The sequence below is a fragment of the Ursus maritimus genome, unplaced genomic scaffold (genome assembly GCF_017311325.1).
Source record: "Ursus maritimus isolate PB19 unplaced genomic scaffold, ASM1731132v1 scaffold_2, whole genome shotgun sequence".
Taxonomy (NCBI): domain Eukaryota; kingdom Metazoa; phylum Chordata; class Mammalia; order Carnivora; family Ursidae; genus Ursus; species Ursus maritimus.
The window spans coordinates 3,463,220-3,476,000 of record NW_024424452.1 but is presented as its reverse complement, the minus strand read 5'-3'; the positions used below and the strand labels follow the sequence as shown (position 1 = coordinate 3,476,000).

Here is a 12,781-nt window from a genome sequence, read left to right as displayed (position 1 = left end):
GGGGGTATGGGGGAGGGGCTGGGGTGGCCTGGAGGGAGGGGGAGGACAGCCACAGGGGAGCGTGGGGGGCCAGCCACGGAGGGCCCGGTGGCCACAGGGGGAGCGTAGTCACAGGGGAAGGGTGCCTCTGGGGGAGGCGGCCACAGGCAGCAGGGCTGAGGCAGGCAGTGGTCAGGAGGTAGGACCAGCATTGGCCACCCAAAGTGGAAAGGTTTGTGTCAGTTCCCACCCTCTTTCCCTTCCTCCCCCCACTCCCACCCTCCACACAAGGTGCGCCCACACCTCCCCCTTCTGACCCCCCCCCAGACACCTAGCTGAGCTCAGCATCTCCACTGCGTTCACACGGGGACAATGCCCTGTCCCAGCTGCTCCTGAACCACTGTGTGTCTGAGCCTGTCCCAGGAGGGGTCTACACTGCACTTCGGCCCCAGGACGGGTCTACAGAACCTCAAGGGGGTGCTCCATGTCCTACAGGACAGAAGTCCTGCACGGTAGGGGGAGTATGAAAGGCCCATTGTCCTCGGCTAACCCGAGCCTACGGTGTAGGCTGCCCCAGACCACAGGGAGCTGGCCCTGAGTACACCTAGAGGAGAGGACGGGGACCCTCCATGGGATTCAGATCTCCAGGTGCTGTCGCCTGCATGCGGACCTCTGGGGGGAGGTTGCTGAGGAACGAGGCCCTAGTGAGCCGTGGGGTCTAACGGAGCCATCCAGCCCAGGCTCCCCAGGCCCGAGAAAGACCCGACCCCTCACCGGGCCGTACAGAAGAGCCCGCCCTGTTGACGCGTGAAGGCCAGGCTGAGAGGGTTTCTCTCCCTTTCTTTTTATAGAATAAATCTGCAGTTTCCATGAAGAACGCTTAGTCCACGTCGTTTCTATGTTCATTTTCTTGAAGCAAGACTCTATTTCATGGTTTTGGGGTTGATTTTAAACCATTGGAAGCACTGCTAACAGAGCAGGTGGGCAGAGGCCGTTTTCCCAGTGGACAGTGGAGGCTCCCCCTTTCCCTGCCCCAGAGATGCTGTGTGGCCCTGGGACCTTCCTGCACCCCTGGGAACCCTGCCACCTGCCAGGATGGGGTCCACAGGTTGGCCAGGCTCTGCCGCCTGGCCTCACAGAGAGATACCCATGCCACACACCCTGAAACCACAGTGGGTTCCTCCCTGTGCCACCAGGGACCTAGCAGAGGCCACGGACACCTCAAATATGCCAAAAATGGGTCCAGAAACATGTGCCTGCCAGCCTTTCACGTTCGGGGGCGGGGGGGGGGACAGGAGCCTGCGCCTGGGTAAAGCCTCTCCCATTCCAAGATGCCGTGGCTGGGCTCTGTCCCTGACACTCTGCATGCCTCCCCTCCGGGCTCCAGTGCCTGAGCTCCACCCTTTTCCTCTCCCCAGAGGGGGTCAGGGGGCCCCCAAAGGCTGTCTCGGAATCACCAGGGAAGTTTTGGGAGAGCACAGATTACTGGGTGTATTTTCTGCTGTCCTGATGGAGAGGGTCTGGGGCAGGGCCCAGGAATGTGCATTTCTTAGAAGCTCCGGGAGGATTCTGGTCAGTGGCCAGGCTGGAGTGAGGGCAGGGAAGGTGACTGCTGGCCCCCATTCTATGTGTCATCTGTATAGAGACTCATGAAAGCCAGAGACGGTCCCTTGGTGCTCTGAGCCACTCTCCCTCATCCGATGGGGATGGCATGGCCCATGTCACCCCCACGCAGGAAGCTCGATGTGGGGGCTAACGCTGTCCTCCACCCAGGGAGCCGGTGCTGTGTCCTGTAAGCCTGTCAAAGTGGGCAGAAGTCCCTTGTGGACTTCGGGGTGGGGGAGGAGCTGCAGACTCCTGGGATTTTCCAGACACAGACTGAAAATCTGGCTCTCGCTGGAATATTTACAGGAAAGTAGCAGTAATTCACAGAGTGGGGACTTCTCAGGACGTGAGATGTAAACTGTTTGTGCTACGGCACAGTCAGCTGCCGGCAGCTGGAGGCATCCCTGGTTCCTCTGGGTTTCACTGAGTCAGAGCTCACGTAGGTGCGGGTCTGTGGAAGGTCCCCTCCTGACACATCCCGGGACACAGGGAGGATCCGGCTCCCCCACGATCGGACAGGGATGGTGACAATAGGGACAAGAGGAGCTGCTTCTTAGCAGATGCTGCTGCATACAGAGTGGCCCCTGCACAGCCTCTGACACTGCACAGCGGCCTGTGAGCTGCGGATTTAATTCCTATTTTAGGGATGAAGAGAGAGGCTGAGAGAGCAGGCCAGCGGCCCACTGTCCCAGGCGGGGTGGGAGCCGCGCCCGAGCCTGGCAGCCCAGAGCCTCCGGCTCTGTCCGCTGCAGCCCCTCCTTCGTGTCGGCTGACCCGACTCGCAACCCCCTGGTCACTCCCAGACCCACCGTGCTCTGAAAACCAAAAGCTGGTTTTGTAACTCATCTGGTGGCCAAGCTTGACCTGCGTTGGGCTAATTTGGCAGCTAACCCCGCGCTGAACTGATGTGAAACTATTTAGTGTGAAAAGTGTTCAGTTGTGCTGCAGAAATGCTAATGTGTTTGATTGGAGATTGTTGCCCTGACCCTGCCGGGGATGTGACCTAATGTTCAATGTATTCCCACACCCGAAAAATGCTGAGTTCTTCGATGGCTCTGGCCTCGGGCTGTGCAGATAGGAGATGGGGCACCTGTAATTCTGTTTTCCAGAGGCCTTGAGGGGCTTAGGAGGCAAAGCTCTGTGTATACCCACACAGGCAGGAACAGGGACAAAGGTCAGCAGAAGGAACAGGTGGAATCTATGTTATCGGCCCCTGAGTTGGGTTTGTCCCTCCTTCACACACCCATCTCGGCTCTAAGTTCTGCAAGCTCAGGAGCAAAAAGCTCACGTGGAGATGTGTCAGGGCAGGCCCCTCTTGAGAAAGGCATAGAACACTCAAGATGATGACAGCAGGTCCCACAAACTGGGGTCAGGGGTTCTGGTTATCTGAAGACTGAATGTAAGATTCAAGATTTTCACCCTCTTCACACTGTACCCTCCTGTGCTTGGAGGCCACCCCATGCACCATCCGACCCAACCACAAAGGATACCCGTGAGCAAAAATGTGAGAAGGAGCAATTGGATTCAATTGCCTTGCTTTGTGTCTGAAAGGACTGAGACTCACATAAGCATGCGACCCTTGCCGGGTCATACTGGCCGGGGACAGAGCTGGGCCAGACCCAGTGCTGGTATCATAGCTAAAGGTGGTAGAAATAGACGTAGTGAAGAGAAGGGCCATATGCACCCCAATGTTCATAGCAGCATTATCCACAATAGCTAAAGTGTGGAAGGAGTCGAGATGCCCTTCAACAGATGACTGGATTAAGAAGATGTGGTCCATATATACAATGGAATATTATTCAGCCATCAAAAAGAATAATTTCATAACATTTGCAGCAACATGGATGGGACTGGAGGAGATAATGCTAAGGAAAATAAGTCAAGCAGAGAAAGACAAGTATCATATGGTTTCACTCATTTATGGAACATAAGAAGTAGGAAGATCAGTAGGAGAAGAAAGGGAAGAAGGAGGGGGTAAAAAGAAGGAGGAATGAACCATGAGACACTATGGACTCTGGGAAACAAACTGAGGGCTTCAGAGAGGAGGGGGGTGGGGATGGGGGAATGGGATAGGCCGGTGATGGGTAGTAAGGAGGGCACGTATTGCATGGTGCACTGGGTGTTATACGCAAGTAATGAATCATGGAACTTTTCATCAAAAACCAGGGATGTACTGTATGGTGACTAACATAACATAATAAAAAATTTTTATATAAAAAAAAACAGGTGGTAGAAATAAAGCCTCTTTAGAAACATGTCCGGATACCTTCCAGCACAGCTGTGTAAAGGGTCAGCTCTCTGCCTCGGGGGGAATGGCCACACGCAGTAGTCCACTTCGGCAGACCTGTCTAGCACTCACTTCTCCCCCATCTTGCGACCCCTGCCCACCCCACCTCCTGCAGCTGTTGGGTCATGGAGAAGCTGGGCTCACGGTTGCCAGGTGGCAGCCGGGGGAGGAGGGGGAGTCTGGCCTAGAAGGGACTCCCACGTCCTTGCAGGAGGCAGCCTTTCCAAGGGCACATCCAGCCTGGCTTAGAGGATGGATGCGTCCCGTGCCCCATGCCCGTACGCCTGTTTACCTGAGGAACAATACTGTCTTGCTGGAGACGGCTCAGAAGCTACATCATTTAGTGTTTTCTCAACCAAAGACCTCAGAGTCCTACGTTACGGAGAGAGGGGTCTGTGACAGATGTGGGTGCTGAGAAGAGGCCCCAGCAGGAGACATTCGGGTGGTCGTCTGGCTCACAGTGATGTCCCAATGTGCATGTCTGGGCTTTGACTTTCCCGAACAGACTTCACGAAGTGATCCTTCTCTGCCTGTCCTTGTCCACAGGTTGAATGGCCTATCCCTCATTAAACGGTGATTGGCTAATGGGCACACACGTGACTTCAGCTGAGCCCATCAGAGTCCTCCCTGGGACTCTTTGCACTGCATCTGGAAGAGCAGAGTTCTTTATGTGGCAAAGCTGGGTGGCCAGCTGTGTGCCCTGAGTGGACAGGGCCCAGAGACCCAGCCAACAGCCCCTGTGAGAGGAGAAGACCACCCTGCAGAAAGATAGGACAGACTGGAGCCTAAGAGGGGAGGGTCAAGTGACACGTAGGCCCGGCCTCCTGGTTCCTGCTCAGCCCTCGGCATTATCTCCGCAAGAGAGCACTGAATTAAAATGCCGTCCTTCCTCCTGCTGCCTGCTCCGTTTATTGTTTATATGACATTATTATTTTTTAATAGGGATGTATTTTAGTGAGTTAGAATTATTGACAAAAAGGCAATGCTGCAGGGTCCTTTTTTTTTTTTTTTTTAAGTTTCCTGTGTGATATGAAGTAGCGATGTGTGTTGGTTTCCCAGGAAACCAGAGAAGGACAGCAGGTGATCGGACGTGGTGGCAGTTTCTAAAGGGACACAGACGCCCGGCAAGCAGCTAATAGAGGTCATCTCCACACTTCCGGTATTATATTAGCAAGATGAAAGAGTCAAATATTATTAGGGAATTAATTAGGTAGGAGGGGGTTGGTCTAAGGTGGTGGGAGGAGGAGAGATTTTGAAAACTGTTGATTTGGATTTTGAAAACAGTTTACATCGTGCGATTTGAATAGTGGTCCTATATTATAATAATAGTGGTCCTTGTGATAGAGTTCACAAGCAGTTGTGTGAAAACCCAGTGACTGACCCTCTTATTCTGAACTGGAGAAAGATAGAGAGCCACTGTGTGTGTCGGGAGACACCAACGGCCCGACTCAGAGCGGCTCCGATCAGGCAGGTTCTGGGGCTCCTGGGAACCCATTCGCAGAATTTCCTTTCAGCAATATTCCTGAAACTGGTTTAAAAAAAAAAATACCCTGGGGAGAAAGGGACAGCATCACTAGTTCCTTAGTGAAACATTAGCTTCGCAGAAGAGCTCTTCCAGCCAAGACCTGGCAGGGTTTCTGCCTCCTAACTTCCTGGGGCTCTGCAGAGAAGGGTGGGCAGGAGGGGAGGGCATCAAACCCAGGGCCCAGAATGTGCCTTACTCTTCACCCCTCACATCTCAGCGTGCAGTCTATTCAAACCTAGAAGCTGCCTTTGGTAGGGAGGCTTAAAATCTGAAATCTAAATCCAAGTCCCACTTGAGATAGGTGCCCCTGGTGTATTGCGTTGCTGCCCACTCCTGGGTCAGTCTCCCTGGGACACTTGGGACACCTCTCTGAGGCTCTGTCTACAGTTCCATATGTTGACTCTGTTTCTGTGAATTTGGCGTTCAGGGACCAGGCCAGAAGTCATCACTGCCAGATTTAGGAAGCCCATGCTTCTCCCCTGTGAATATGATTCAGAACCACCAGTTACGAATGGAAAGAATGTTTCCAGAATGGCTGGTGAAGAGCTAGCAGGTTCTCTTCTGGTGGGACAATGATTTAACTGGGGAAAGTTACTTTATAAATAGGCGTTTAAAGTCTCTGGAAATAGTGGCAAGGACATATAGCAAATGGAGAAAGATTTATTCCAGAAAAATCTAAATTTCACTAAGAGCAGCAAGAGTCGGAGGCACTTGAACTGTGACCTGCATCAACCCCCCACCCCTGACCCCCAGCTCAGCGTGACGGAAGCTCTATCCCAGGGGGGTATGGCCAAAGAACTGGGTTCCCTTCCTCACCCTGTCTTCACCTGTAGGCTGGGTGATCTACACCACTTGTGGCGGGGTGAGAATTCTGAGGCCCCATCGTTCCTGCCTCGGCTAGCTTGTAGGGAAGATGTTTGACACTGGGAGGGGCAAGCTCGGAAGCCCAGGGACTACCATCTCCACCCAGTGCCCTACTTGCACAGCTGGTGTGTCACTATGAGAGAAGAGCCACTGTCCCCACCCCCAGCTTTGGTGCTGCGACACAGAAGTCCTGCACAGGGCGGGAGAGACAGTCCATTAGGACAGAGAGCTCTGGAGCTCCCCTAAGGGGAATGGCTTTGTTGGGAACAGAGCATGCCTAAGGGCATTGCTGAAAACAATGGAGTCCAGAGTCCTTTAGGTGAGAAATTAAGAGGAAGCTGGTAGTTCTGTGATTGTAACAGGTGAAGCAATAAACCAGCCAGAAGTTGAACAGAGAGAACCAGGGAAAGAGAGACAGCTCAGGAGAGCCCTCTTGGGATCAGAGCAAAATTCAGAGTGACAACATCTTGCCCCTGCAAAAGGGCTGCACTTTAATTGGATCAAGCTTTGGAGTAATGTCTAGCCCGGGGCATCGTGAAAAATAATACAGCCAGCGAGTGCTGGAGGTTAAGAGCTGGGTGTGATACCAACAGTGACAGACCACCCAGAATCTTAACGGGAGTGAGAAACAGAGACAAAGACAGGCTGGCTGGGACCATCGTCATCCCTTGTATTCAGGGGGCCCGAATCCATCCCCAAGGCTGCACCTCTCAGGAACGGCATCAGAGAGTCCACACTGTGCAGGAACCAGATTTCCACTGAACTAGTCCAGCCAAGTCACTAAATAAGAAATAAGCAAATAAGCAAACAGCAAGAACAATCCTTGGGGTGGGGGATGTCAGTATTTTGAGTTGGTACAATATATTAGCTAAAATGACCTATTAAACAAAACAAAACAGGACAGTGTGTGCCCTACATGGGGCAAAAAGCAGGCTGCCTCTGAGGAGGCCCGAATGACGGCAGACAAAAGCTCTGAAAGCAGCTGTTATAATATATTCACAGAACAAAAGGAAGCTGTGTTTAAAGAATGAAAGTCAGATGACAATATTGCACCAAGCAGAGAATATCAATAGAGATAGAAATTATTTAAAAAGAACCAAATGAGAAGTTTTGGTGTTGAAAAATACAATAGCCAAAATGAACAATTCACCAGAGGGGCCCCACATACACTGGGTCTGGCAGAGGAAAGAATCAGGGCATGGGGAGATATCGACAGAGGTTATGCGATCTGAAACACAGAGAAAAAAGAATGAACACCTACAAGAAAGAACAACAACAAAAGAAGAGAGAATCTGATAAATGTACAGAGCACTGGTACGTGAGACAGTCATGACAGGACTGGGATGAGAGGAGAAAGAAAGAGGCAGAAAAAAACAGGGGAAGAAATGACTTAAAACTTTCCAGATTTGACCAAAAGCATCCACACACCCCAAAAGCTCCATAAACTCCCAGTAAGATTAATGGAACAAAGTTCACACCCAGACACCTCACAGTCAAAATCACAAAGACAGAAACTCTTGAAATCATGGACAAGGGAACTCACATAATATTAAGAGTTGGCTTCTAATCAGAAAAAGCTGGGGGGACAGAAGGCAATGGGGCAATGTAGTCAAAGTGCTGAATAAGAACTGCCAACTAAGAATCCGTTCAGCAGAACTACTTTCAAAAATGAAGGTGAAATAAAGACATAATGAGATAAACAGAAACAGGAAAATTCATTGCTGACCAGCCTGCCTTACAAGAGATCCTGAAGGAAGACTGTCAGGTTGAAAGCAAGTGACACAGACAGAAATTCAAATTCACACGAAAAGACAGATGGTAGCAACAAAGGTGATCACACATGGGTCATTATAAAAGACAGCATGATGGCTTATTTCTTCTCTGTGCTTTTCTTATTGGAGTTAAAAAGCAATTGCATAAAACAATATGTGTATGATTGTATTGTTGGGCCTATAATGTATAAAAATGTAACATATTTAACAATAATAGCACAGAGGAAGCAGCTAGGTGAAGAAATGGTGCCCAATGATGGACTTGAATCCACAGGAAGAAATGAAGAGGATCAGAAAAAGTACATAAACAGGCTAACATGGTAGACTCCAGAAATATACTTGCTCTCGTTTCCTTTCTCGACTTCCTTAATAGACATATAGTTCTGTAAAGTAGTAACTATAAAAATGTATTCCTGAGTTTGTAACAGTATGGATATACAGACATAATATGTATAATAGCACAGAAAGGGGAGGAGGCCATAGAGCTATATAGGAATAAGTTTCTATATGTCACTGATTTAGGATAAATCTTTTTTTTTAAGACATATTTACTTATTTGTGTGTGTGAGAGAGAGTGCGCTAAGCATGGAGCCTGATGTGGGGGTCCATCCCAGGACCCTGAGATCATGACCTAAGCTGAAATCAAGAGTTGGACGCTTAACCAACTGAGCCATCCAGGCACCCCTAGCATAAATCTTAAGTAAATCTTGATACGGGAGCAACCACTAACAACAACAACAAAAAAAACTGAAAAAAATAGAGTAAAAGCAAAAACAAGCAAATTAAAATGGTACACTAGAAAATTTTCACTTAAAAAAGAAGAAAGCAAGTGGGAAAAAAAGAGAAATAAAGATATGAGACATATAAAAGATGTAAATTCTACCTTAGCAGTAATTACATTAAATGTGAATGGATTAAACAATCTAGTAAAAGACAGAGATTGGCAGAACAAAACTGATATGCACCCAGCTACATGCTATCTATAAGAGATACATTTTAGATTCAACGACACAAACAAGTTGAAAGTAAAAGAATGGAAATGATACACCATGTCAACAGTAACCAAAAGAAAACTGGAGTGGTTGAGTAATATCAGACAAAACAATCTTGAAGACAAAATTGTTACCAGAGACAAAGAGGGACATACCGTATTAATGAAAGGGTCAGTCTATCTAGGAGATATAACTATTATAAACATATATCTACCTGAAGATAGAGCCCCAAAATACACAAAATTAAACTGACAGAATTGGAGTGAGAAATAGATAATTCGACAATACTAGTTGGAGACTTCAATACATTAGTGGATGGCAGAAGATCAAAAACCTAGGTGACTTCCACAGCACTATAAATCCGCCAGACCCCACAGACACGTATGGAGTGCTCCACGCAACTGCAAAATGACACGCTGTTTTCAAGTGTATATGGAATATTCTTCCGGCACAGACCATAAAACAAGACTCAATACATTTAAAAGGATTGAAAATATACGAAGCATGTTCCCGGGCCACAATGGAAGAAAATTTTTAAAAAATCAATAACAGAATGACATTTGGGAAATTCACAAATATGAGGAAATTAAAAACACTCCTAAATAACCCATGTTCCAAATGGGTGAACTGTGTGGTATGTGACTTACATCCCAATCAAGCTGTTTAATAAACGTGGTTCAAAGCAAACTCTCCCATCTGAGCTGGCACTTCTGAGATGATGAACGTCCCCAGGTCCCTCTTTTGGGATCCTGTGAATATTTAGTGCCTACAAATCTCCCAAATGCATAAGGTTCAAAGACAGGACCCAGCAAGATTATAAAGCGAAGAATTCTGGAAGAAAAGACGGGCCTCACTGTATCTACCCAAGGACCCAGGGGGCAGACAGAACCCATGCATGGGAATTCTCAGCTGGAGGTGACTGTCAGAGCTTTCTGGGGGTCTGGTCCCCCAGATCCTAGGTGAAATTCTGCACATACTTAGAGAGAACGTCTACACCTCTCATCAGGTGTCTGATAGAGCCCCTGACCCAAAAAGCATTAGGAACCACGAGAGGCACCCGTGGGAATTATACAAGAAGCCCCTTCCTCCCAGTACAGGGCTTGTGCTTAGCCATAGTGCTAGAGCTAGGACAACTCGATTCTGTGCAGTAGGTCTGCCTGGAGGGATGGAACTGGAAACCCGGTGCTCAGATCTGCCTCTCAAGCACCACACCCCCACACTGCCCCCCACCAGCACATGTCCAGGGAAGACATAAAACTTTGTGTAAGCTTTGGCTTCGTCCTCTATATACGAGGATCATGACAACCTCCTTGCAGGATTTAGTGTGAATTCCACACCCCTCTCTCTGACACCTGTCCTCCTCCCTCTGCCCTCCCTACCCCCATCACCTCCCTCCCTCCCTCCCTCCCTCCTCCACCCTCTGTGCCTGTGTGTGTTTGTATGTAGAAATCCATGTATGTGCGTGTGTATGCATGCGTGCATATGCCGAGCTCATTTAATAATCCTCCATAAAAACCAGCTGAATTTGCATCTCAAAACACCCCACATGTGTGAGAAGAGAAACAGACTGAATGCGGTCCGTCAACCCATTTTGAGAATGCTTTCACTAACAGAGGGTTCAGAATTCATGTATCGCACTCAGGCTGCTGACCCAGAGTATGAGCTGGAGGAGACGGCGGAGACCGGGGCGCAGCCAAGCCCTGCATGACCTCACACTCAGTCTTGTTGGCTGGCCGAGGGGGAAAATCGCTCTACTTCAGGGGCTGGCATGAGATGAGTGTGTCTGGTCCATAGTAGGTGCTCAGTTAGTGCTTACCCTCCGCTGGACCCTCACGAGCTCGACCTGCAGGGCTCATGTGTGAGGGATGTGAGCCCCGTCTGGGGGGCCTGCGAGCCCTGAACAGCCGCAGGCCCTGGAATGACGGACAGACCCCGGGCAGGGGCCCTGAGAACGCATCTCTAACGGCGGCACAGACGGTGTCTGCAGGAAGGCCGTCCTACTCATTCCCAACTTGCGGCTTTTGGGGCAAGCAGCTAGGAACAGCTCCAGAAAAGCTGTTATTTCCTTATTACAAAAAGGCAAGTCATTTTTGCAGCATTTCACTTGACAGCCCCTTGATTTCAGACAAATGTACCTTTCTGAACATCTGCGGTGCTGCTTGCTGTTTTCCCCACGCCCAAGGCTACGGTACAGACAGGGCGCCCGGGGTCCTTTGTAAACAGAAAGCTCAGAGCGGAGCGGACGCGGTGTCACAGGACACCCACCTGCTGCCCCGTCTCACTTGGACTTCATCTACAAAGCACAGTTTAAAAGAAGCCATTTTATTGAGCCCCAGGGCTTAATAAGGCCTGAATTCAGGTCCAAATGAAGGTGAGACTTATTTTAGATTAAATATTGATTTAGCGTATGAATGCCAAGAGGTGGGGCAGGCCTGCGTGTCCAGCAAATGGCTTGGTGATTTTCTTCTCTCTCAAGACTTGGCATACGTGCAACAAAAGAGTTTGGGACGATGGAGAGCCACCTCTCTAACTGCTGCTCTAGCTGGTTTTGCTCGTAAATGCAAGGTACTGAGGCAGCACCCTTGTGGGGAAAGGCACCTCCTAGCGGCCGGGGTGTGGGGGTGCTAAGCCCCTGCAGAAGCCTCCCATGGCTGCCCTCGGATGAGGTCCTCCCCTGCCTGCTCCCTGACGGACGCCTTGCCCCCAGGAGGGCTCAGCTCCGCGCGTGAACACTCAGACGCTCAGGAGACCTCACATATGCAGGCCCATGGGTTCCGGGAGGGGGGCACCCCCTCAGGGGCAATATCTCCCTGGTCCATCAGTGACGATGGGGACAAATCAGACCTTTTCAGACCCTCTAACGGTCCCAGAATGGCAGTGGCTAAGTCCCCCTTCAGCACAAGGAAGCAGGGCAGGTGGGAGGGGAAGGGGCTGCCGGGGCCGGGGTCCTGGGTTTGGTGGGTTTTGCAGCCTCAGGCCATCCACCCCTCCAGCTGGGGTCTAGAGGTCAGGTTCTACGGTCACCACCAGAAAACACGGTTTATTTCTGGAAGCCAAACGGAAAGTGAGCTGGCTTCAGGATCAGAACCCACTTTGGGCGAGCTATTGATCTGAGAGCTGGCCCAGTACCCGTGACCTCCAGGCCTGAAGGAGCTTAAGCATGGACTTTCCTCATTTACAAAAGGGAGTCACTTCCCACTGGCCCTGCTGCTTGGAGCGGCTTGGAGACAGACGGGACCAGAGAGGCAGTGCCTCAGGAAGGCAGAGGGCTCGTCACATGGGCAGGGGATGGCGGCTGTAGCCACTGACCTCGGATTCCGAAGCGTCCACCGACTTCTCCTTGAGGTTGGCGCTCTCGGTCAGCACAGCTCCGTTGTACTTGTTGCAGATGTCCTCGTCCGAGTAGTGCAGCCCGCCAGGGCTGGGCCGGGGCGGGGACCTAGGACAGGGACGGGCCGCAAGGGACAAACTCAGGCTCAGGGCAGCTCTGGGCCGCGGACACCTCCCCTGGGGGCCTCCTGATCCACCCTGTGGCTACTGTCATGTTGGTGAGAGGACATCCAGGCTGGCGGTCTGTCCGCCACAGCTTTGCGTGATGGCACGTGCAGCAGGAATTCGCTAATCCCACGTGCGCCGCCAGCCCACAGAGGGCCAGTGGGGGAGGTGGACGGGGTCTCCCGAGCTCACGCCCCCCGCCCCGCATGAGATATGCCTTCTTTTTATAGCTCCGGAGAGGGATGTAGGATGCCCCCCCCCC

The 12,781-nt window shown here is 50.7% G+C and overlaps 1 protein-coding gene across 1 annotated transcript in view; it reads right to left on the bottom strand.

The window, feature by feature from the left end:
• LOC103670078 (protein sidekick-1) overlaps nt 1–12,781 on the bottom strand; it is a 118,019-nt gene that overhangs the window by 1,267 nt on the left and 103,971 nt on the right. Inside the window, exon 22 of the mRNA XM_040634716.1 lies at nt 12,334–12,463. Coding sequence (XP_040490650.1) covers nt 12,334–12,463 — 130 coding nt within the window. The remainder of the gene's footprint in view (nt 1–12,333; nt 12,464–12,781) is intronic.